This window comes from Gracilinanus agilis, chromosome 2, assembly GCF_016433145.1.
Source record: "Gracilinanus agilis isolate LMUSP501 chromosome 2, AgileGrace, whole genome shotgun sequence".
NCBI lineage: Eukaryota > Metazoa > Chordata > Mammalia > Didelphimorphia > Didelphidae > Gracilinanus > Gracilinanus agilis.
In genome coordinates, this window is record NC_058131.1 from 644,743,419 (window position 1) to 644,770,702 (window position 27,284).

Genomic DNA, 27,284 nt, shown 5'->3' on the forward strand with positions numbered 1-27,284 from the left:
CTCACATTTCTGTGTCTGTATGAGGACATTAACAAATGTCCTGTCTGCAGAGTTTTGAGTGGCATGAAGACCCAGACTAGCACTGACTTTTCTGCTTCAGAATTTCATTCACAGCATTGTTCATGTTCCCCAATTTTGGTATTCTCAAAGCTTTAGATGCATAATAATAATAATAATAATAATAATAATAATAATAATAATAATAATAATAGTGTTTATGTAGTGATTTGAAGTTTACAAAATACTTTACAAAGATTATCTTATTTTATCCTCACAACAACCTTGGTAGATAGGTGCTATTCTTATCCTCATTTTATGGATGAGGAAACTTGGTGAAGTGAGTACCCTTAGTTCCAGTGGATATTAAATATCAGACTGGATTTTGCCTCAGATCTTCTTGATTCCAGCTTCAGTGTTAGATCCACTGTTGTAGTCACTTTAGCACCTTGCTATGAAATAAAAGCTCAGCTTCTCAGGAAGTTGGGGATACTGAACCAAAGCCATGAAGTGTGCTTTGATAGCCTTGCTTCTGGCTGGCAGCCTAAGACATAGAATGAAATTTTAGCCTTTTTAGCCTTCTATGACTTGGGCTGCAGGCTTATGTGCATCTTCTCTGTTGTAAATGTCTTGAAGGGGGTTGATTATGACTTGAGAAGTTTTTCAGTGAGGTCAACAATAATAATTCAAATTGTTTCCTACAAGATTCCGTGATGACCCTCTCATGACTACGCACTATTTCCAGCTAACAAGCAATATGGCCCAATGTTCACTAGGCAGTTGGATTTTTCCATAAGGGTTATACATGTATTATCAGCACTGGCATGTAATGAGTGGTGTAGAAGACATTTGTCATTTTTTTAGGCTTGAAACTGCACACTTTCACGTTTTATTTAACAGCCACCTAAAAAGGAAGAAAAAAAACTGAGACAAAAATGAAAAGACAGAGAGAAAAAGAGAAGAGGAAGAAAAAAATGATTATGGAGTGGAAGAATTCTAAAGGGAGAAGAGAGCTGTGTCTCACATATATCTAGCCTTTAGAATTTGCTGACATCGTTTGCCCTTCAGATATGTCTTTTATTTTCAAAGATTTATCACTCCAGTTACATTCCCATTGGTCACTTTCTCATTTCTTCTTCTTGGCCAGAGATCCAGATCTTCTAAGTCTAAGACACCTATACAAGTGTCCTTTTAGTGGACAATGATGAGAAGTTTATGTAGCCTGGGATTCCTACAAACATGTCTTCTGGTAGCTTGACCTGTATATTCTCCACCTTCTCTATGAATATATCATGAGATAAATTGTCGGTTACTTTGCAGAAACCTTTATCATTGGGTACAAACATTGCTTAGATCTACTATTCTGATAATACTGCCAAAAAAAGAAGTTAGCTTAGAGCAACAAAATCTATTTTTGAGGAACCCATGTAGACCTAGTCATCATCCATTGTAAGTGCTTACAAATCACCCTCTGTTAAATGGGGAAAAAATAAGTAAAAGTACATCCCACAGTGTTTAGGACATTGAGTCCTTTGTTTTACCATGTGATATATCTTATTGAGCATATACACAATTCTTCTGTTGATGCTAATTGCAGAAAAGGGTAAGTGGCAGCTAATAGATGCACAAAGTTAGAAAATTTGCCTTAAAATGGATGAAATTAAGCTGGTGATAAGAGATTTGCTATCAACCCCCAGTAACAGGTAAGTCAAGTAGGTTAATGGGGTCCCTGGTTGCTGCCACAGGGGGAGGTGACTTGTCTGCTAGTAGTTGTGGTGGCAGAACTTCATATTTACAATATTTATCATTTTGAATAATAAAATCCGTTACATTTCTCCCAGTCATCACATTTGTGTTATTTCTAGTCAGTCTTTCAACAAAAACAAAGCTTCCATGAATATTTTCATACACACACGACTTTTTTATTCTCATGCCCTTCAGGGCCAATTCTACTAATGGAATCCTTAGGTCAATGAGCATGAAAAGCTTTACAGCTCTTAATGTATATTTCCATCTTGTCTTCTCAGAAACAATTCACAGCTGGTCTAGCAATGTAATATTAGTCCTGTTTCTCCATGTTATTATTAGAATTGAATTTGATCAATTTAACTAACCTAGTTGTCAGTTAACATCCATTATGAGAGCCACATTTTGACAGGTGAAGTTTTGCATGCCTGCAGGAAGAGTTAAGAAACTTTTCCTGTCAGCCATTGTGTGAAGGACCATATTCCTCAGGAAAAAGAGAATTCAAAAATCTATAGACTGAATGGAGTCAGGTCTTGAGATCTGGCTCAGCATTTCATCCTTACATAGCCTTTACAATTCAGGACCTTGATATAATATATACACATAATATAATATATATGTAAATAAATTCTCACACTAGGTATAGACCAAACACTAAAATATTATATTATACCAACCATTAAAATAAGATCAAAATGGATAGATGATCTAGATCAGTGATTACCAACGTGGGTGCTACCGCCCCTTGGTGGGTGCTGCAGCAATCTAGAGGGGCGGTGATGGCCACAGGTGCATTTATCTTTCCTATTAATTGCTATTAAAATTTTAAAAATTATTTTCCAGGGGGCTAAGTAATATTTTTTCTGGAAAGGGGGCGGTAGGCCAAAAAAGTTTGGGAACCACTGATCTAGATTCTAGACAGAAAAGGAAACATCATAGGTAAGTTAAAACGGAGAACATATTACTTATCAGATTCATGGAGAGGAGAGAGGATATTTTGAGTCAACGAGAGAGAGAGAGCATTGTGAACTGTAAAATGAATAAGTTTCATTATATTAAATTTAAAAGGTTTTGGGTAGACAAAATAAATGTTTCCAAGATTAGAAGAAAAGAAGGAAATTAGTAAAAAATTTTGTAGACAGCCTCTCAAATAGAGAGGTCTTACATTTAAAATATGTAGAGAATGTTGTCAAACTTAAAAGAATAAGAGCCATCCGTATAATTGACAGAGGGACCAAAGATATGAATAGACAATTTTCAGATAAAGAAATCAAAACCATATATGGGTATATGAAAACATGCCCTAAATAACTACTGATTTTAAAAAAGTGCAAAAGAAAACAATTCTGAGATATCCTCTTGCACTTATGTTGGCTGAAATGACTAAAAGGCAAAGTAATAGTGTTGGAGGGGATGTGGAAAAATGGGGACACTAATATACTGTTGGTGGAGCTATGAATTGAGCCAACCATTTTGAAAAACAATTTGGAATTATACCCAGAATTACAGAACAGTGTTAATACCCTTAGGCCCAGCAATATTGTTGTGTCTGTTTCCCAAGGAGACTAGGAAAAAAGGGCAAGAACCTCCTTTTTGAAATATTTATTGCAGCTTCCCTTGTGGTGACAAAAAACTGGAAATTGAGGGGATGCCTATTGATTAGGTCATGACTAAACAAATTGTGGCATATGAATTGTAATGGAATACTACCATGCCTTAAGAAATGATGAGCAGGCTAATTAAAAAAAAAAAACTTGGAAAAAAGTATCCAGAAGAATTAACAGTGAAATGAGTAGAACTAAGGGGGGAACATTACACAGAGGTACAGATTTAATATTGAAGAATAAATTATGGATGTTACCTCCCAAAAATGAACTAAAAAATGAAAACAAGAAAGGCCTTTTATGATTCAGCAAAAGTAGGCCCTGGCTGACTTGAATTATGTTCTCTCTCACTTGCCTGGTATTTCTGTTTTTATCTTTCTCATCTTTAGTCCACTGAGTATTTGTTATGTTTTCAATTTCTGACCATAATGATGACTTTTCCTTTATATCAACATCTCATGGTCAAGGACAAATCTTCTCAATTTCTTTATTAGTAAAATGATGCTAATAATGTACTACCTATATCACAATTAATGAAGACAAAATGAGAAAATGTACATGGACATCCTTTATATAAATAATTCTCTAAATTGATCATTTTTTCCTTCCTCATTTGCTAAACTAATAAATCTTGTTTATCTCACTAAATTCTTATAGAATAATAGGACTTATTAGTTTAGTAAACTAAGAGGAAAATACAATAGCTTATATTTATATAATAGTTGTGTATTTGTTGTTCAATCATTTCAGTTATATCCAAATATTCATGACCCATTTAGGATGTTCTTGGCAAAGATACTAGATTGTTTCTTCTCCCGCTCATTTTCCACATAAGGAAAATGAAGCAAACAGGGTTAAGTGATTTGTTGAAAGCTATCCAACAGCTTCTTAGGTCTGAGAGGCACACGGTTTAGGTGAGAAAGAATGAAGCAGATACTGGAGGCTGACCCTTAGCTCATGGCTGCTCCAAAAAGCTGAGCTATCTTTTTTTATATAATTTTCAAAAGAATCATTTCTCATAAAGCACAATGGGGTTTTACAGCTGTGCAGACATGCCAAAGTTACAGAATTACGTCATTATTGGTATATGGTTTTACAAAATTTTCCCCCGTGAAGATTAAGGCTGAATGAGAAACTTTCCAAGGTTAAAAATGAGCCTCATTTTATCTAAAGTGGAATTTTGCCTGAGCCTGCCACTCCATGACCATGGGACATCAGGAGCAGTAAGAGAGATATACCCACAACTGCAGTTGTCCTCTGCTGAGCGAAAAAAGGCTTTTAATTCATTAAGTGCTGGTTGACTAAAAACTTAAAGCTATCCTAGAAAGTTATATTATTAATAATTAGAAAATTATTATAATGCTTTCCAATAAGAAAAGCTGTGGATCATAAAAGGAATCAAAGGAGAGGAGTCCAGATTTTTATCTTGGATAAAACCATCCAGTCTGCATCCTGACTTGCAGGGAAGAAAGATCAAAACACACCGCCTTGCCTGTCTGCGTTGATCTTTTTTTTTTTTTTTTTTTTATAAATGTTTATTGATGGATTGATTGAAGCCAGGATAGCATCATTTTTCATCATTGTATTCAGGTGGCCTAGCGCAGTGTTTTGTCAAATGATTGATAGTTAGTAATTTTTTTTTTTAAACCCTTGTACTTCGGTGTATTTTCTCATAGGTGGAAGAGTGGTAAGGGTGGGCAATGGGGGTCAAGTGACTTGCCCAGGGTCACACAGCTGGAAGTGGCTGAGGCCGTGTTTGAACCTAGGACCTCCTGTCTCTAGGCCTGACTCTCACTCCACTGAGCAACCCAGCTGCCCCCTCTGCGTTGATCTTTTGATGGGGTCCAGATAAAATATCTATTAGAGACCCTGTTTCTCTCAATGGTTTTTCAATATCTCACCATTTTTTTTTAAATTAAGGAGACTTTAATTCAATTCGAATTTGCCTACCTGTAGAACTGAGTGATTTGATGATAATTGGAAAGCAAAACAGAATTATAAGGAATAAGAAAAAGGCAAACGCACCAGCACTGAGTGTATAAATCAAAGTGTTATGAGAGATGTAGGAGAAAATACTCTCAAAATATGGTGATGCTATATTGGATACCGAATATGAGGAGGAGGTCAAATGACTGATATGCATAATTTGCTCATGTAGTGTTTAAAGATCAGTGGAGGAATCTGAATGATTCCATATGCCAAGAATATGCTGCTGTATATTCTCCCAAGGAACATCTGTCTGATTGTAAATAAGATTTTAAATCTCAAATAAGATTTAAACTTGACTTTTATGTTTTGCAATTGATTTCCAATATATAAAACAGCTTCTTCAAGAACATTGACTGGAGCTTCCAATCCCTTATCAATATTTTCTTGGGTCAGAAGAGCAAGGGAAATATTTTTTGAGAGGGCATCTACAAGTTGAGCTGTATGAATCTCTCGTACGAGTACAGCCATGGAAGTCTCTACAGATGTAAAAATAGTGATCAGGGCAGTGATCCCTAGTATCAGGGATGCAATAAAACATTTTTGAGGGCTCAAACTGTCCAAAATTAATTGTAAGACATATATACCAGTATCATCATACCAATCAGAAGAGATATTAACAGGAAGCATAATAAAAGGCAGCTGTTTAATGACAAATACAGTGGTAAAAGAATCAGAAGGGCTAAGACAATTGGTTAATATACCTCCTGAGCAGGAAAAGGGACTTTGAAAATTACATTTGTTACTGGATTAGTTACACCCAATATCAGAATACAAGGATGAACATCATTTTGAAAGTAGTTGATTCACATAGATAAGATTTGATCAGCCTAGAGGAGGCTCACCACCTCCAGGGATAGTTCTTTTATGTGAGTTGTTCTTCTGGCTCATTTCCAATTTGTGGGTCTTGGTGACTGGAATCTTTGGTGTTATCTGGATTGTTTCATGAGTCCCATCTGTTCCTGAGATGTTTTCTGCTGTAGATGTTCATCTTCTGAATAGATCAAACAAAACCTCGACCCCCATATTATGATTCTGGGGTATTGTTTGTTTCTTTGTATCTGTAATTAGTTATTTCAATTCATGTTCAGAGATTATATAAGTAAAATAATTTATAAGAGGTTCATACTAACTTTCATTGAAACAAAAACCTGACGTGGGATACAGTTTCTTAAGTAAACAGTGGAACTTATTTCCTTGCTATACACATTCAAATTTCTGGGGTTCTAATTATCATAACACTTTGCTTTGATTATAGCAAAAGGAGGGAAGGGATTACAACATTGTTTGACTTCAGGTAAGAGTCAGGGATTATCTATCAGTCATATCTTTCTTTTGAATGGTGAATCCAATTCAATGATCTATCAGACAAGTATACTTGAATTCAAAATAAGTAATATCAGTTGCAATTCCAATGACTTTTTACCTTAAACAGTAATTTTCACCAACAGTATTTGAAAGGTTTCCAAGATTTACATATACAATGAAAAATTCTAATTTTAGTAATCATGATAAACAATTTTTTCTTTCAATGATTTCTAAATGTTTAAACTATCTAGCAATTCTTCCCAATAATATAGAAAAAGAGTTATAACTTTGCATGGAGTTAAGTTTTCATTAATGTTATCGTGACCAAAGAGGGTTAAGACAGGGGCTGGTCAGTAACTTAACTCATTGTGATAGTCAATTTACTTTAAACTTTCAGTTCACAATACAAATCATATAACATTGCAGTTAAACATGATAAATTTCTAACAAACAGCTTTTACATATAGTTTGTATTTAGACACATATTTTCAATTTCTGTAAAGTAAGATACATGTTTTGATAACATTCAATAACAATTTTGTTAAAATCCCAATATTTGTAGTTGCTTTGTCTGTAGTATTCTTTTCCATATCATATCAAAATTCAATGAGGCTCCTAATTAACCCTTTAGTTTTTAAATTTACTGTAGGGAAAGGGTTAATAAGTTTGTTAGAAGTTCTAAGTTTTTAGAAGTAACAAAAAATCTTTTTCTCAGTTGCAGCTTCTTTTTCTGATCCTCTTTGATTATTTAAATTAATGTACTTGTAAGATTTACATGTTTTGATCTTGATATAAAATTACTCCTAAATGGATGTTGATTTAAACCTTCAGAATTTTCAATCAGGTACGTTGGAATATTCTTGCATTTGCAATTAGTAGTCTTATTCCAGGTCCTATATGATTACTGGGATGATCAATTTTTTCTAGTTAAATGCATTCTTCATTTACACTGTTATACTATTAACATGCTTGCTAATAGTGCAATTAATTATAATTGCATCAACCTCACTACAAAGTAAAGGACATTATAATAATATTAATGCCATCACAATCAAGTACATATTAACTATGATACCAAATTATTATGTGGGTTATACATTTTATTATAATTTTATATTCTGGATTTGAATGCATTATTACAAATCACAAATATGAGAATACAAATAAATTTCTTGTGTTTTAATGCATGTTAATTTTAAATAGCATTTTACAATAACAAATTAATAATATTTGAACTGCCTTTTCCCTAATAGATTAAATTATTACTTTTTGATCTCAATTCTAATCTATTCGATTAACCTTTAAGGACTAGTTAAACAGTGAACACAGGAGGTATAATTTGACTAGGATCTAGTACCTTAAAGCTTAGATTTAAGTTGTCACAATAATTATTATTTGTTGCATTTTGTAATATTATTTGAAACAGAGATAACTACTTAAATCAGTGGTTCCCAAACTTTTTTGGCCTACCGCCCCCTTTCCAGAAAAAATATTACTTAGCGCCCCTGGAAATTAATTTTTAAAAATTTTAATAGCAATTAATAGGAAAGATAAATGCACCTGTGGCCATCACCGCCTCCCTGGATTGCTGCAGCACCCACCAGGGGGTGGTGGTGTCCGCTTTGGGAATCACTGACTTAAATTGAGCCAGATTTCTGTAAGTTACAAAATTAACATTAGCTCCTTATTTATTTTTTCCATTTTTCTGAGTTTGAGTTGGCACAAACCGTCACTCTTCAATAATTACTATTCCTCCTTGTTTCTGTTATAATAGGGCCAATTTTTATACTTTGTTTTTACCCATAATTATATTTTTAATACAAATTGCATGTCATATGTTAGGTTATGAAGTTTATACATCATTCATAATTTAAAATGAATTTTATAACTTAATTAAATACTATACTTATAAAATTTGCACAATTATTTTAAAACCTGATAGTTAATCACTTCTAGTTGAATATTAATTTAAAGTTCACTACATCCAAATTGTCCTTGATTAAAATCTCTGTTGTGGTTTTATTCTTTTACTTGTAATTTTATGCGAGTAGGATTTTGATATTTTTTTTTATCAAGGATTGAATCTTTTCTCTTTTATTTGGGTTTTTTTTGGTTTTTGGTTTTCTTTTGAGAACTGATTCATATGCCCTATAACTCAGCCATGTATCCTGGAGTGATTCTAGTGTAGGTTCAATCAGGAGATTGTATAATTATCCTAAATTCCAAAGTTTAAGATCTTTTAAAGTAATTTTAGGAGAAGAAAATCACCAATATCCCAAATCAAGAAAGTGAATCTCTTGGAGAAAATATTATAAGGATGCTTACAGAAACCACAGACTTCCTCAAAAGATCTAGAGTGAACTTTGGGATATAATGAACTGAACTGAAGGGGATTGAGCATATTATTTATTCTGAATATAAACTGTTATGCCAAAGGGGAGTGCCCCCTAATTACCTTTTTTGTCAATGTGTCTATCAATCTTTTTTTGAGTTTTCTTTCTCCTTTTTGTTTTCTTTCCATCTTACCCTCAAATTGTTGTAATTCCCTCTTTGTAAAATGCAATATTTTATGGTTTCTTTTTAATTTCATTTAATTTTAAATTATTTATTTAATTAATTTAGAATATTTTTTCATGGTTACATGATTTGTATTCTTTCCCTCCCCTCTTCCTTCCCCATCTCCCATAACCTAGGAACAATTCACCTGGGTTTTACAGGAATCATTGATCAAGACCTATTTCTATATTATTAATATTTGCAATAGAGTAATCATTTAGAGTCTATATATCCAATCATATCCCCATTAATTAATCACCATGTGATCAAGGAAATGTTTTTCTTCTTTGTTTCTCCTCCCACAGTTCTTTCTCTAGATGTGGATAGTGTTTTTCCCATAAGTCCCTGAGAATTGTCCTGGATCAAGGTGCAATACTTTATTCACCTTTAGTAAAAGAATCATTAGAGGTGTAGCCTACATATGTGGAATGATTCATTGGGGAGACCTGACATGTTAATCTCCTAAAAAACCCAAATGAGGAGATTTAACATGCTCGTCTCCCAAAGAATCAAAGAGGGGAATTGCATCAGGGGAGCCCTCTCCTGAGAACACACATTGGTGCCCTGCCTATATCGTGCCACAGAGGGTAGGTTACAGGGCAGTAACCTAGGCAGTAATCCTTGGCCAGAAAGGATTGGGATATTGATATGGGGTAAAAAAGAAGGAATAGAAGAGGGAGTTCCAGGAAGTGGGCTGACTCTATTTGCTCAGGCATTATGTAAAAGGAAGGTAGCAGAGGGAGCCATGCATAGAACATTCACATGGCTAGTTAGAATAAATTTTTCTCTCAATGTGTCTGCCTTCTCTTATTCAATTAAATATTAATAAACTCTATGGAAATCAAGGACAGGAGTTTAATTTAGTTATTATAATATTGTGCCTGGTTTCTAGTAAGTATGATATAAATGTTTATTCCTTTCCTCCCAATAACTTTTTTCCCTCCAGGTCTTATAAGGTAATCAATTTTGGGTTCATTGAACTTCAATGGATTACAACAATAAACTATTGAATTCTGTATTTTGCAATTATGCTTTATAAATGTTTAATTCCAAACTTCTTTGTTCTATAGCCAGTCTTCCTTTGCCAAGCTCTACCCTGGGTGAGATTTCTTCTAATGTCTACTGTCTACACCTGTGCTAAAGAATGGCGCTAGAAAAAAATCCCAGATGAGCTGATTGGATCCATTACAGAATGTTTTATATAACCTCAATTGGGCTCTCACAGTGGTAAAGCAATCCTTTTATGGCTCCCTACTTGATTCATTGTTACCTGGAGAAAATGTTGAATGTCTTAGGCTACTTCAGAGACCTAGACAATTTTGGTGTTCCCTCAGTGTAAGAGCATACCTGGAGATCTTGATTGGATTCCTTATGTAATTTAGGGATCCGTGGGGAAAATTTGAGTTGCCCATTGTTTTTTAATTTTACAAGATTAAATTGATTTTGTGAATCATAGGAGAGAGGAGTAGCCTTTAACAAAAGAGGAAGAAGGTGAAGAGGCCCAGACCTCCAGGACTTATATTACAAACTGATATTATTATTGGTATCCAAACTTGAGAATGAAGAGGTGTCCATTAGTCAAACCTCCATCCTAACTCCCTTCATGAAGAGGCATGAATGAACTACAAAGCTCTGTACTTATGTTTCTTTCAGAAAAAGGAATTTTCTTTTCTTTCCTTTTTTTGTCTTTGGGTTGGGATAAGCCCTTATAAAATACTAAGCAAAGTTTGTAAATGACATTTGTTGAATTTATATACCTGTATTTGTATCAGCTATAATTTCCTCATATAATATGCAAGATTGTTGAAGATCTGCATCTGAATCCTACTGTTTTGAGAAAGAGTGCTGACAGTACTTAAAACAGTACTTAAGCTCTGAGACCTTAGAAGAGTGTAATGGTTTGAGGATACAGGCAATCTTTAGAACATTTCATAGCTTATTTGTTGAAGACAGTAACATATTTAAATGGAGGTAGGCACGGGCAGAGAAGATGTAATGGGGTGTTTGCCAAAAAGAATCAGTTCAGGGAGCATGTGGATATTTGGTGAGCCTGCTTTTGGCATGCCTGGGAGATCTCACTTTCCACTTTGGAGTACCTACGTATATTTTTCCTGTTTCTAGTCCACTTACCATAGAACTCTCATTGATTGGAAAGTCAATGGGCATTGTTGCTATGAGTTATCTGGAGATGAAAGGACTCTCTCACACATTAATGTTATCTCCATATTTATTCTTTTTTTAAGTTTGAGTCAAATTCTTTGTTAAATATTTGATTGCCCACAAGGGTCTCATTGCATTCTAGTCCTAAAAGTAAACCCTTCTACCAGTCTAAGTTGGGTTTGTGTCAGAAGAGATGTCTTTTTATGGTCTGTCTAGTTTTTTTTGGTGTAGTCTCTACTTCTTGTCTTCCATTCTGTAACTCTCTCTGAAATTTCTTATAAAGTATCAGAGAATGGATTAAGAAAGAGAATCACAGATGGTTATAACTGGAAAGGATGTTAGAGGTTATATAGTATATAACTAAGAGCATTGTGGATCCAGTTTTCACCTGCATATGAGAGCTGATTCTTCAATTTCTAGTGTGAGCATTTATGCCTCAGAAAGGCAATTGCTACAAATGGTGTGATATGTTTTGTTTTTGATTTTCTAAACTTAAGAAACTGATGGGGAAAATGTTAATAATGCACATTAAACTTAAAGTTTGCTATATGCTCTCTTGTTCCCTCAAAGGTATGAAAATTGCCAGTGTTAAATTTCTTTCCATTTATGAATTCAGTAGGCATTTGATTACTATATTCTATCAGCATTTAAAAATTTAGGATCAAATTGATGGGGGGTGGGGTTTGAGACTAAATTTCTTTCTCCTTCTATTGGCTACTAGTTTCAGCTAGCACCTTTTAAAGTCAGCACTTATAAAAAATACTTTTATCATTCAGAGAAATAATCCTTGAACTCAAAGAACATTTTTCTTAGGGAAGGACAGTTATTATTATTAGCTGTGTTCACTACTGAAAATTACTAAAGATCATTGTTTCCAAACCTGTAGGTCATGGAGTAATTGCAAGTGGCCCATGGATCATCATGCACCCCAAGCATTGTCATTTTGAAAGATATTTGATGTACCAAAAGAAGTCCTGTGTATTGTAGGAAAACAAGATGTTGGGAGACCCTTCTGGGTTAAGATATGGCTTTATTGTGATAGAGAAATCACATGGCCAGGATCTACAGGTTTCCTCTCAGTTCCAAACCTGAGACTCAGACTCCTGACATTAACAGGGTTTTAAAGGTAAAAAGAGGAACTTACAGAGTAGGATAATGACTTTTAGGGGGCACTCTTAATGTGAGTAATAGTGATTTATAGACCATGGACAGATCAGAACACTTTTCACCTGTCTTCTTTACAGGTTATTTTGTCATAGTACATCATAATCCTCACGAATCCTCCAAGAGCCCTTGGATTGCAATGCTCCAGCCTTCTAAAGATTCCTCCTCTATGATCTTTGGGTGACCTTCTGATTCCTATAACCTCTTACATGAATGAGTTTGCTATAAAGTATATTACAAAATAGAGTCACACTAATCTAAGATTAACATAGTAACTCATTATGATTAATGTGCTAACACACTTAAAATTACTATAACAATATACATATTAAAATTATACTTCAGGTATTATCCTGGCACTATATTCTTATTCTGCTTACATAAACAGAATTTTGCCTGAGACTAAATTCTTATTATAAATCAATTACATTTCTTAAATTCTAAAATCATGCTTCGACCATTGATTAAGCTATTAATTATTGATTTTCTAGTTACAACTGAAAGAATATTGTTTTACATATGCATCTTTATATACATATTTTTCAAAGCCATATGTATATTATGATTCATCAAATGCAAATTAGCTTAAAAGCATCACTGAATTCATAAAAGCGTTTAGTAATTATGCACCAAACCTATAATTATAATGTATGGGTTGTATAATGTATGTTTTAAAAGGGTCCTCAGTCTTGGAGCAGATTAAGAAATATCCTCTCAGCAGCATGGTAAGGTGATATGGGAGATGATTTCACTGTCAAGGTCCTGGTGTTATCAAAACTGTCATCTAGTTTTATTTGTTAAAAGTATTGATCCTATGGGGAGTAGTGTCCATATTGGGAAATAACTGTGGTATTTAAGAGGCACTTTGAATCAGTAAAATTTGAAAGAACACATTTAAGGGCTCCTGATACTTTAAAGTACACTGCTATAGAACCCAGGGTAGTGTTCTCTATAAAGCTTATTGGAAGAGTCAAGTTGATTGGAAGCTTATTCAGGATCGAAGACTTATTAGCTGATTGACCTCCTATTTGTAATCCTCTTCACATCTCTATTCAACATCTTCTTTTGCAATAGTAGTAAGTAAGGACTTCAATGGATCCATCTGTGGTCAGTGTTCTTGGACTACTGCTTTGTATCTCATGTCTTCTTCTCATTTTGGTATGGAAAAAAGGCTTTGGAAAGGGAAAGCTTCCCCCCGGTCCTGTTCCTCTTCCCATTATTGGCAATTTACTGCAGCTGAACCTGAAAAATATCTCTGAATCTCTTTGCATGGTAAGTAATCATCTCTCTCTTCTGTTGGGTTCATTCCTCATTCTAGTGGCAGTCAGTGTGTTTTGGGAGACATTCTTCAAGCAGATCATTCTAATGTTAGAGAAGGTGGGTAAATGCCTTGTTGGTTTCTAATGTCCCATTTAGCAGGTGGCTTAGGCAGCAACAACTAGAAATCTCACTGTGGCCTCCAAATATGTCAACCTTGAAAAACATAGAACCACCAAAGTAGTTAGAAAGAACAAGTCTTTAATCAGGACAAGGAAGACAACCCTCTGACCAGCCACTACACAGAGTTAATCTCTGGCACTTTGGGAACACTGTCTACAGAAAAATGTACCTCCAAAGAGAATTTTCCAATGAGTTGATGAACTTGGTTCCTATACACTGGGAAATGAAGGAGAGGAAACACACACTGACTGGTTACTAGCAGGTTTTGGAAAGAGACTGTAGCCTGAGGCTAGAGAAGATAAAAAGGGTCCTTGAGATGTGAGGTATTTCTATCACTGCTATTCAGGGTGCTTAATGGATGTTTAATGATCCATTGTTCAGCCTAAGAGAAAGGTAAGTCTGGAAGTTCTCTGAAGGCAAGTTCCCAAGGGACAGAGGTAAATTAGGGGGTTCTACAAACCAAGCTCATTTTTGGTCAGAGCAAATTTTGCCATAGACCAAAACAAAATGACAAAGGGCAGTGTGCCCAAGAGAATCTGTGTAGAGATCCAGCTTATACATATCTTCTGTGGTTTTGAATAATCTATGGAGGGAGGCTGGAAGCTGGAAAGTAATGGGTTAAGCTTATGGGCTAGAGAGAATGAGACATAGAAGGAACAGAGAGCGAGATACAAGGAACACAAAACTTTATTGTACTCTCAGAATGTCAGCAGGTCAGCTCTTCCTCCTCAGATAGTCTGAAAGAGAGTGATTCAGATGAACTGATTTTATTGGGGATTGAAGAAATGGGGGTTGCAGGATGTCCATCACACAGTGCGTACATTAGAAGTTTTAATATAATAATGACAAGGAAAAGGAACAGATGGCCACAATAATATAGCCAGGTACTCAGGTAAGAATGAGAATGACTGCTCCATGAGCACTTTGCTCATTAGAGTCATCTTTTGAATACATCTCTAATACTATATTCATAATAATATGAATAATAAAATAAATTCATGATTTGTTTATCCCTGGAACCCTTCAATCTGACCTTCTGCTACTAAAGGTAGGAGATGAGGGGCATAAGTATGGACTATTGGAATGCCCACTACCCATATGTTAGTCAGAAGACAGGCAATCTGCCTTCAGCAATTTTTTTTAAATTTGAAAATTATTATTTAATTAATTTAGAAAATTTTTTCTATGATTACATGATTCATATTCTTTCTGTCCCCTCCTCAAGCCTCCCTCTAATAGCCAAGGAGCAATTCCACTGGATTTTACATGTGTCATTCAGCAAAATCTTAATGATGAGAACTATATGATTTCCCAAATTCTACCAAGTCCTATGAGTATGGATGTAGGCTTCAATGTCCTTCTTTTGTAGAAGTCTTATTGGAAAAGTTTTATTGCTAGAAAAGAAAACATAAGAAATCTATTACCAAGTTCTCCAATAGGAGCTGATTGACTCTTCAGATATTTGCTCATATTTACACATAGGATTAAATTATGCTGTCAGTCACAGCAGACATTCAGTAATTTTGGCCTGATTGAAATATTATCAGTCCTTAAAAATTATTTGACACTGGTACTTTTAACAAGATTAGCCAGTTTTTAACATCTTATTATTTCTGTTAAAATCAATTTATACCAAGTACAAATATATGTATTTTAATGAAACTTGATCAGAAAATATAATTTGCCTTACTCTACCGAAGTAATTGTATAGCAAAAATAGATACATACCTGTATTTACACTCAAATAGATACAAACTATAGAAATATACAAGTTCAAAAATCCACATCACAGGTTTATCAAGATTTGTAAACCTGGAAATTGCCCTGCTCATCATTTGTGGAAAAGAAATAAAATGCCAGCTAACACTAAGTAAAATTTTAATTGAATCTTATTATAAACCCCAAACAATATTAAGAATGTTTGCATGGCTATTTCAGTTTCAAAACAATCTTAAAATTAAAATTCAAAAATTCTCAAAATTAAAATTAAATACAAAAATTAATAATTTGTGGGAGAGCTTTAAGGCAAAACCCTGGATCTGGAGAGATTGCCCTTATTAAAAATGACAGACTCTAATAGCTAGCTTAAAAATAAAAGAGATTTATGCATTTCAATATAAGTCAAATGGTTAAGTTGAATGGCTAAGGGATGTAGAACAGGTGGAATGCTGCCACCTAGAGAAGATGTGCTCTAGGCTTTTTATACCCTTTTGACTACAAGGCCTACGTGACTAGAAATGGGATGATGATGGCATGTTACTGGGTCTTTGGAACCTGAGATGGGTCATGTGGTTATGTCCTATGCCTCAAAGTCAAAAGGGGATGAACTGTTCAGTTTAGAGGATGATCAGATATCTGGAATATAAAATAGATGCTTATTGGGAGTGAGCTGAGAAGTGCCTATCTGTGCTCATCAAGAATGAGGGGAGAGGCCATGGTGGATCTTCGTCTTAGATCAAAGTCACCTTCCCTAACAGTGCAGGAATGCAAGGAAAAAACTGAATCTTTTATGTAAACTCTGACTGGCACACAATCTGGGGTTTTGGGCTATCTAGGGGAAGCCTGTAACCCCCATATCAAAAATACTTCTTACTTCCCCTAAATTCAATAGTTTCATTTCTCCCTTTTACAGAATAAGATGCTGAGGATCTTAGACATCTTTTCAATTCAGTTTAGTTGCTTATTTAATAATCATAACCATGCTCAAATGAATTAGACATTTCTCTCATATTAACAATTATTCAAAAAGTTATTTCAGATTCTTTTAACTCATGCACTTTTAGGACATGTTTCCTCTCTATATGCTAAAAATGTTACATGAAAACACATCCCAATGAATGGATTTCTGTATGGGATAACAAGATCATAGGTATTTGTTCCAACTGATAACCAAAACTCAGCAGTCATCTGCTTGATGGTTTGAATGTCTAAAATTTCTACATACCTGTATCTTCAACTCCTATATTATTTTAGCTTTTGCCGATTTGCCTTTCATGACTATAGAAAATTTGTTGTAACAGGAGAAATGAGGGAAATAACTAAAATAAGAGAGAAATGCTTCCCTAATTTGGAGTATTAATGCCAGGTATAAGTTTGCAATGATGCACAGCTCTATAATAGAACCAGCCAAGTATAAAACTGAAGTTTATTTCTAGAGAATCCAGCTAAGTATCCTCTCACCTTTCTCATGATCCAGAACTATATCTGCAGTTACCAGAGCATATCCCTTAGGGCTGCATCACCAACCAATTTTCTCCATAGTATTCCTTCCACTTACATTCCCATACAATTTAATCTCAAATAGCAGTTGTCTCCAATCATTTTTAGGGTTGAATATAACTACTTCCTGTTAACAATTATATCCATAAAAAACCTACCAGGCTCCATTATTCTTTCCTGAAGTCTCCTGACATCAGATTGAGAAATAATTACATTCTGCAATTTTATATAGATATTGAATACATGGTAATTTACACAAACTTAGAAAAGCACTCTGGAAAATATTGTTGCAATATTCAATTGAAACAGATATTAAGTTAACATTATAACAAAATAAAACATAACTGAGTTTAAATTTTCCTACTTTAGTTAAATGTGAGGATAAGCTTTTTCCTTTATGACTTTTCTAGTTCTCAGATGACAATAATTGCCAATCTTAAAAGGGACTTTGCTCAGGGTAAACACTATTAGAATTTCCAGGGGAAAATAAAAATTATAGCTTCTGTTATCTGGCTTAGGGAAAAATCTAAAAGTCAATGAATGAAAGGGAGGGCAAAAAGGATACTTTGCTCAGTTCAGTTGTCTTCTGGAACTTGGCAAAGTCCTTCCCATTTTGGCTATAAGGTTACTTGTAGAGATGTGTTAGATAGACTTCTGGTTCATGTTGTAGAAAAACCTTATGTAGGTTTTAGCTGCCTAGGAAATGACTGACATAATAGTTAGGGTTCCAGGGATTCTGAATGAATACTCTGCAAGAAAACAAAAGATCAAGGAATCTAGCAAAATTAACCTTAATAGACTTTTAATAACTTCGATCACATTCTAGGACTGGGGTGCTAAATGCAGGATGTCACTGGGGAAATCCTTTTCAACAACAGCCTGTGCTTCATCCATCAGAGAAAAATAATACTTAATGGTGGAAGCTGAATAAAATCAGTTTTCCTGACTTAGAGAGGAAGAGGTAAAGGGAATCTACCACAAAAAGGCCGTCAACAGGGTTTAATAATCTTTAAAGACAAAGACATTTTCTATGTAATGTTTGTACTTTGGAAATTTACATTAAAAACTCCAAAGATTAAACTGCAGAGCATGGCCTTTTCTTCTCAGAAAAATAGAATGTATAAGGATTCCCACAAAATATGAAGACTTACCCAAATTATCAAGGAAAAGTTTAATATTACCTTTTGTAGGAGGGGTCCTTGATGAGGTATGGGGTGTGTATTTGGACACTCCACTTGATAGATCCCAATGGGCCAAAGTAGTTAACTTCCCACCCCCCATTGGGATGACCTTAGAGAGTGTAATTTTTGAGGGGCCCCCTAAAATGGAGAAACTGTAGTGAGGTTGTTTAAGGAAGATGTTAGAAGGGTCTCATGACCCTAATGGACTGGCTACAATCTTCAGTGCCACTGACACTAGGACAACCCCCCCACTCCTGCCCCCCCAGTGCCCGGTTCAAAGGACTTTTTTTCCTTCAAGATGGAGTTTGTACTTGTCTTCCCCTCAGCGCCTCAAACATCATCTCCCACCCTCAAGATAACTGCTCCAAACTATGACTAACAAACTAACAAGGATTTATTAAAAAATAAATGAATCCAGGGCTCAAGGGAAAAGGTATTTGGGGATCAAGGTTCTCCCCGAGAGAACAGCACTGGACTACTTTTGAGGCTTGTTCTCAGTAGCTGACTCTCTTCCCCCTACAATGTCCTATCATTAATCTCTAAACTAATATAAGAGGGAAGTAACTGGGATAAACGAGTTAGCAGGATCTGAGAAAAATCCCCCAAACCTTCCCTGACCCTCCATCCCCCAGTCCGAGCTCTTGGTCAAACTGGAGACTACTGTGTCAAAAGTCTTCTTGGATGGTAAATTGAAATTTGTAGAAATTGATTTAGGTAGTGGTGATTTCCAGATAATCTCCAAGAGGGTTTCAGAGGAGCAAGATTCACTCAGGATCCACCCAACACCCAACCTCCCTTCCTCCCTAGTTCCCTGTCAGGTCAGGAGTGAAGTGACAGTTGGTGCTCCTCCTCCTCTTGCCCCTCCTTTCCATTCCAATCTTCCAACTCCTTCCTGGGGGCCACTCCAAATTCCATTACGTCTCCAACTGGATACCTTACCTGGATCTCTTTGCAAACTGAGTCCAGACTGTTACACTTTAAATCAGAATAGAGTATTTAAATTATAATAGCTGTTCATCCCCTTTTCTTACTTTTTTACTCCACTCTCATCTGTGGCTCCAAGAAAAGATTGCATTTGAATCAGCTACACCCTTAACAACTCTCTTTTGGTCTAAGGCAAAAGCCAGCTTTGAAGAGAAACTTCAAAGTTTCTGTTCTATTTAAGTGCTCAGGGTCTTTTAATTATAAAATATTTTCCTAATTTTTTTTGTTGATTTGCAATAACCTATCAGATCTGTAAATGAACTTTGTTATACTCCAGAACACATACATGTTAATCAGAGAAGCCTTATATTCTCTAGACAGAATAAGTAATAGCCCAACAAAAATGTGAAATTACAGCATTTAAATCAAGATTTAATACCTAGAATAAAATGCATCTCATTACTGTTATCATTTAAAAAAATTAACTGCTGTCAATATATAATAATTTCCACATTTACCATACCAAACACTATAAAGGAAAACACTAAAATATAAAGTTATGGATCCTGGACCTTTCCTTTGGCTCTTGCTAGAGACTCATATTCAGACCACAAGTTCCTGTATTTTCAGCTTTTGGGGGAATCAATAGTTAGTTTAGCTTCAGACATTATTGGCTAACATATAAATAATAAACTTTTAAGGTTATCATAGAGAAATCTTCACCTAAGAAATACATTAGAAATACAATGTAGACAAAACTCAGAACAAATCCAGAACTTAAGTTCTCAAGCTTTTATGAGAAGCTTTTTTACAAAAAAATTTATAACAATTATAAAAAAAAAAATCTTATAGCATTTCATGCCATGAGGAACTTTCTTCCTTTTCGATTGGTCCAAAACAGTTACAAAAACTTAGATTAAAGACATTGGGTTTAATAACCTAGGCTTAATCCTCCAGCTAAACTTCCATTCAAAGCTTCAGCCAACCATCCAAACAGATTCTTTTGTTCTGCTATTTCATCCCTCATCTGTACCACATCATCCCAGCTCCTACTTACTGTAGGGTAAGGGTGGGGAGAAACAGACAGCTGCCTTGTTTCACTCACACAAACACACATACATACATAAAGTGTGAAGATTGCAACTCCAGGCTGAACTGTGTTATGATTAAAAATGATGAGGGCCGAGATCAAAAGGAAGAATAGTATTTTAATAAAAGCCATGCTGATAGAGATAAACTGACCACGTGCCTGTAAGAAACCTATTCCAACCTCACCTTAGCCATTTACCTTTCCTCTCTCTGCACGCTCAGGTAGCTAAAGAGGAAGTTCAAAGTCACTTCCCCTCTATTCAAAACAGTCCCTCACCTTGAATACGTAATCCAAAATAGGAAACCCATGAAACCCGTTGGACCACGGGAAATGTAGTTTTAAGGACCCCCACAGGTCCACAGAAATTTGTCAAACACTATATTGAGGTTCAGTTCTTCCAAATAGAACCCCAGGTGATTTTAACTAACACTTTACCCCTCTGTGATCCTTTGGGAGATAAATCTCCCCAATGGATCAGGAAAATATAATCAAATTAGAGTTTACAATAATTTAGAGATAAAAAGGAGAAAGAACAAAACCAGTGTTCGGTACATTGACAAAAAACCATTAAGGGGGCAGTCCCCCTTTCTGGCATAAACTGTCCATTCAAAATAAATGCATCCAACCCCATAGTTCATATCAATTGCGCCCCAAAGTTCAAATTGGATCTTCATGATCCAGTGAAGGCTCTTCAGGCATCTTTTGGTGCCTCCACCAAACAGGTTTGTCGTCTGGATTCTGGGGAGATGGCAAAATCCTTATCCTGAAATTACTTTCAAAGAATTTAAACTTTACATTATAGATTATAAAACATACATTTTCTTCTGAGAATTAACATTACCCCCCTGAGGTTACTTTTAAAGGAGTAAAAATTGACTTGCAATATAGATTATAGTTCAGACATTATGATTATAAAAACTTAACACACACCCCCCTGAGGAAAATTTTAAATGACACATAACTCCCCTGAAAAGGTCAGCCAAGGATACATGGCTAAGTGAGTCACCGGGGTGCATGAAATCAATTGGCAAAAGAAATAATAATAAAAAAAAAGGAATAAAATTCAAAAAAAAAGGGAGAAAAAATTAACTTGTGAATGGAATGTAAAATGTGCAAAAAAAAAAATGTAAGGAAAATAAACTTAGGCCTTTGAACCAAGGCCTAATTAAATTGATTTAAGCAGTTTGCAATTGCCCATTCAGGGCCAGGACTACAGAAAAATTGCCATTTACTCTCTCTCTCTCTCTCTCTCTATATATATATATATAGAGAGAGAGAGAGAGAGGAATAAGGGAAATACCTTTCTTTGATCCGATTTTTCCCTGCACCTTCTTAGGGAACGAGCCATTAAATGATAGCCAATCTTAGGTGCTTCACTAGGAATTTAAGTTGAGGGGACCCACGTCCTCTAAAGTTTTAGAAAAGACTGGGACTCCAGGACTCAAACCCCAATTTCCAAGCCCTGAAGTATTGGCATAGAACTCTGCAATCCATGCATATCTTTTAGTCAAGTCTCTGACCATGTGGCTCGGCACTTCTCCTGGAATCAGAAAGGCATTAAATCACAATCCCATAGTCTCAAGGCTCTTCAGGTGTTTGTATGGAGCTTATATCACTGTAAAATAAAAAAAAGATAAATAATGATTATATATGTACTTCCAGTACAAGATGAGAAAAAGGAAAAATCAATTGCTCTAATTAAAAAAAATGTTTTAAAAATAAAAAAAAATATATATAGCTTAGAACTAGAAGGGGTTTGTTACCCAAAAATGAGATTTTCTGTGAGAGAAAGTGGGTTTTACAAAATAGCAGATTCACAATGCACATTCAAATAGAGTACTATATTTCTAATAACACATTTTAAAACAATAAACAATGATGTTCAAAAAGTCATATACTTGTTACAACTTTTAAACCTTGGCCAAGAGTTTCTCAACAAATTCTGTTACTGCTTCCATATAAAAATCTGATATTAAAAAAAAAACCTTCTGGTCTAAATTATCCTCAAGAATTCTAGACCCTTCTGATAAAAGAGGCTAAAACATAGACTTATATATATATATAAAAGACAACAATTCTTCATGATAAAATATATAAAGCTTATCCTTTAAGACAACAGTTCTTTAAAATAAATACATATAAACCTTATAATTTATACAGAAGGGTACTAAGCATCTAAAGTAAATTTTTAAAAGACCTCTCATAAAATTACAATTTAAATCTCAAGGCAGGCACCAAACTCTCCAAAGTTGAACAAAATTAAGGCAGTTTATAACTTTAAAATGTGTAAGATGTTCAAATGGTATGAGAACATAGCATTGTTTATGATTACAGTAAAAATGAAACCTGAAATAAATTAGGAAATATAATGAGTATCAGATAACAAGCTGGTCAAAACCTCTTACCAGTTCTAATAGATTTATCTCATTATTTGGGAGTTACAATAAAATCACAAACAGAATTAATCTAGCAACCACAAATTTCATTAACTTAAAATGATTCAGTGCAACAGGAAAATCAACGGAATAAGCAAGATTAATTTACAAAACGAATTAGCAAAATACAGTAAGATAGTCTCTTTAAAAGTCACTCAGTTCTGAAAGTATTTTTTTTTTGTTTTTAAGGTTTTTTTATAATCAGTCTTTGCTCTCAGTTCAAAGTTCTGAGCAGGTATGGGGTGAAACTTCTTCCCCTAAGTTCAGTTTTTAATAATCGCAAAAGTTTGAATAGGCCACGTACCCGGTAGTAATCACTAGTTCCAGGTTTAGACGCTTGTGTCCACGTGGGATTGTGGGCTCAGGGCTAGAGAAAGGCTTAGGTCAGTTTTTCAGAAAATCCCACCTGTAGAGCCTGTGGGGGTGGGGGGTGCTTAAATTAGGTCTTTAGAGAAACACATGGAGGGCTAGAATGTAGACCATTACCAAGAGAGGGGTGTAGGGGAGCAATACCAAATCTTTAGCAGCAGTCAAAGAAGTTTCCGAAGATCTCGGCAAGTCAGGACTGGATGGCAGTTAAAGCAGCAGCTGGGGGGGTCATCGCTGTTGGGGTTCGGGGTTCTGGACTCCAGCAGCACCAGCGGTAGGATCAGAGAAGTGGTCTGGGACGCTTGCAGGCTTGCGGCACGGCAGGAATGGAGATCAGGTCAGGAGTCAGGAGATCAGCGGCAGAGACACACTGGCTGGGCTTCGGCATTTTAGTTTTAAAGCCAAAAGCCAGAATCAGCTGGCCTGACCTCCCAAGGTGGTTTTGGCTGGGCTGGCTGGCTGAGTCCCGCCTGAGGCAAAAACGTGCTGTTGCTTTTAGCAAAAGCATGGCAAGGAAAGCCACTTTCCTTTTTTAAAAAATTGCCCAAAAAAGCTGAGCAAGATGGCCAAAAAACAGGCATGGCTCTCTTTGGGCTACAAATCTCGCTGGGGCCTCCAAATATGTCAACCTTGAAAAACACAGTACCACCAAAGTAGTTAGAAAGAACAAGTCTTTAATCAGGACAAGGAAGATAATCGCTGACTAGCCACTACATAGAGTCAATCTCTGGCACTCTGGGAACACTGTCTTCAGAAAAAGTTACCTCCAAAGAGAATTTTCCAGTGAGCCAAAGAACTTGGGGGTCCTATACACACTCTAAGGAATGAAGGAGAGGAAACCTACACTGACTGATTACAAGCAGGCTTGGGAAAGAGACTATAGCCTGAGGCTAGAGAAGATATAAAGGGTACTTGAGGTATTTCTATCCCTGCTATTCAGGGTGCTTAATGGATGTTTAATGATCCATTGTTCAGCCTAAAACAAAGGTCAGTCTGGAAGTTCTCTGAAGGCAAGTTCCCCAGGGACAAAGGTAAAAAATTCCATAAACCAAGCTCATCACTATTTTTATACTTATCTTACAGATAAGGAAACTGAGACATATAGAGTTCAAGTGACTTGCTTGAGGTTGCATAACTGTTAAGTATCTGGGAGTGGATTTTGCCCCAGGTCTTCTGGATCCTAGGTTCATTGTTGTATCCACTGTAGCACCTATGAGCTTATGAAACATCAGCTCAACTCCTCTGAAAGATTGGGGAAACTACACTGAAGTCATAAAATGTGCTTCCTTAGCCATGTCTCTGGCTTCTAGCCCAAGGCACAGAATAAAATTTTAGACTTTTTAGCTAGCTATTTTTCAACTTGAAAAAACACAGAACTACTAAATAGTCAGAAAAATCATTCTCTAATTAAAGAAAGGTGCTTAGTGGTATACTTATGCCTCCTCATAGAGCTGAGCACAATAAACCCATGCAGAGTCACCAGATTTTGGCAGCTCTGATCACTAGACTCCTGAGAATACCACTGAGGGAGATGATAACAGCAAGGAACAAAGAATATGGGGACTAATACACCCTTTTAGGGGAAGGGAGGACTGAGGATGGGATAGTATAGTTGATTGACTTTACAATTTAATAAAGAAAATGAGGAGTCCTAGAGGGGAATAACAGTGAGAGGCTGAAGCTTTACAAAAAGAGATACTTAACACCAGATGGGATTAGCCATCTCTACTTAAACTACTTTAGGGTGAATGGTTAGTCTGAGACTCTGAAGTTGGGCTTTTCCCTGGGGGGGGGGGGAACTCATGTAACAAGATCAAAGTTGTGGTCTTCACCTTCAAGCTAACTAAACTGGGGGTGGGGGGATTGTGTCAGCAGATCTTAATAGGCTACAAGTTTGGGAGTTTCCAGATTCCCTGTTGACACAATCAATCCTTTGTTTTGGGTATAGATATTGGATCCTCTCTGTTGTAAATATCAGAAATGTTTTGATAATGCCTTGAGAACTTTTTCAATCAGGTCAGCAATTGTATTTCAAGCTGTTTATCATGAAACTTAGTACTGACTTCTCTACTTCTCACATCTCCTTTCACAGCTAGCAAAAGAATATGGCCCAGTATTCAGTCTGCAATTGGGTTTAGAGCGTGTTGTTGTGTTACATGGATACAAGGCAATAAAAGAAGCTCTGATTGATCATGGAGACAACTTCTCTAACAGAGGATCTATGCCAATTTTTGAATTTGTTAACAATGGATTAGGTAAGTTTCTACTTAACAAAGAGTAAGAAGAGAATAGAGAATGGAAGAGTATTCCAAGGAATTGGTGAAAACAGACTCACTTCCAAACCAAATCCTCCAAAAGAGTGGCATCTATTGAGTGATATAGAAGACATGAGTGGTATGGAAGTCATTTGTCCTTTCTCTAGGGTTGTACTTACATAGTTTCTTGTCATGTAACAGCCAGCTAATGTAGGAAAAAAGAAACTAAAACAAAAATAAAAAGAGAGAAGGAGAAGAGACAGTAAAAGATAGAAAGAAAAAATGGAAATAAAGGAGAAAAGAATGATAGTGGAGTGGAGCAATCCTAGAGGGAGAAGAGAGATCTAGATTTCTTATCTATTTGGCCTTTAAAATTTCCTGTAATTGTTCACTTCTCATGTGTGACTTTTACCTTTCAAGATATATTATTCCAGTTCATTTTCCAATTCATTAGTTTCCAGTTTCTTCTTTCTAGCCAGGAATCCAAAGCTCCTAAGTCTAACACCTACACTAGTTTATATGTTCAGCTTATCACTTTAGGCCAGTAATAGCAAACATTTTAGAGATTGAATGATGGGCCCTGCCCCCACCCCATCCACCAGACCAAGTGCTGTGTTGGCCCCCCAGAGACCCAGTGCCCTGCCTCTCCCCTATATCGAGCTTTCCCCCTCTTAACCCACACAGGGGAAGGAGAAAAATTATCCTCATTGGGCTGTTAGAGGGGCAGGTAAAGTGAAGAACATCCTCAGTTCAAGGGAGTAGCTTGAGCTCTCTGTTTTCTTCCAGCTCTGCCACCTGTGAGCTACTCACTTTATTCCCTGTGAGCTCCCATTGGGTTGCTGGGCAGAGGGGTGGATGAAGTGAAAAAATGTCATCGGGCATGCTAGAGAGGGGAAAGAGAGCAGTTCCACCAGAGTCCCTCTGCCTTTCTAGTAATGAACTCAGGGAGGGAGGCAGCTGCATGTCCACAGAGAGCACTCTGCATGCAACCTTTGGCACCCGAGTCATAGATTTGCCATTGCTGCTTTAGGAAAAACAATTTTGTAGTTGCATGAAGGATGAATTGGAGAGAGTAGAGAATAGAGGCAGGAATATTGCAAAATTCCAGGGTTTTTTTTGGTTGTTGGTCCTTCCTTTTTGAAGAGAACCAGTGACATAAAGTGATGTCTTTGCTTGTGCAAGAATTGGATTTAAGTGAGGCAGAGTTGCCCCATCATCAGTTTCATTTCTCCCTTTCAAAATCATTGAAGTCTAGTGGTAAGACTATAGTACCCGGAAAGTTGTCCCCATAAATGAGTCAAAATGCAAAGGGACTTTATTGTCTTAGTTTAAACCAAGGGTCTCACAGCAAAAGGCTGACGTGTGACCCTGAGCTGTGCCTGAACTGGGTTTTTATAGAGTGGTAAGTAGCAGGGGTCAGGATAGGGGGGTGTCTTCAAGGTAGGTGGTCCAGCAGGGGAGAGGTCTGGAAGGGAGGAATTCCTTCAGATAAGGGGGAGAGGTCTGGAAACCAAAAGTCTGTAATTTAGGAATTCCTACAGAAAAGCCTGTTTCATTATAATGTTATACAGGGCTCTGGATTTTTACTTCTGACTCTTTCTAAGTTCCACATTCCCCACTTCTGGAGTTGTATCATAAATAAATCTTTCTTAAATATCTGTGTCATCATAGACAGAAGGTGCAGGGGGAATGGTCTGGTATTGTTCCCGAAGAACCATAAGCTGTATAGTATTGATACGATCTTTGACAAAGGTCACTAGTCTATTTAGGCAGGTAAGGGTACATAGTGGGAGCAAAGGAATTTTCCTGCCTATAGTTTGCCTGAAAACCTTTTTCACTATGGAGGTACA

At 36.0% G+C, this 27,284-nt stretch overlaps 1 protein-coding gene across 1 annotated transcript in view; it reads left to right on the forward strand.

Annotated features, from left to right (window-relative positions):
- The first annotated feature begins 13,444 nt into the window (after positions 1 to 13,444).
- The window catches only part of LOC123238230 (cytochrome P450 2C19-like), a 406,797-nt gene continuing 392,957 nt past the window's right edge, over positions 13,445 to 27,284 (forward strand). Inside the window, exon 1 of the mRNA XM_044665708.1 lies at positions 13,445 to 13,793. Coding sequence (XP_044521643.1) covers positions 13,614 to 13,793 — 180 coding nt within the window. The 5' untranslated portion in view covers positions 13,445 to 13,613. The remainder of the gene's footprint in view (positions 13,794 to 27,284) is intronic.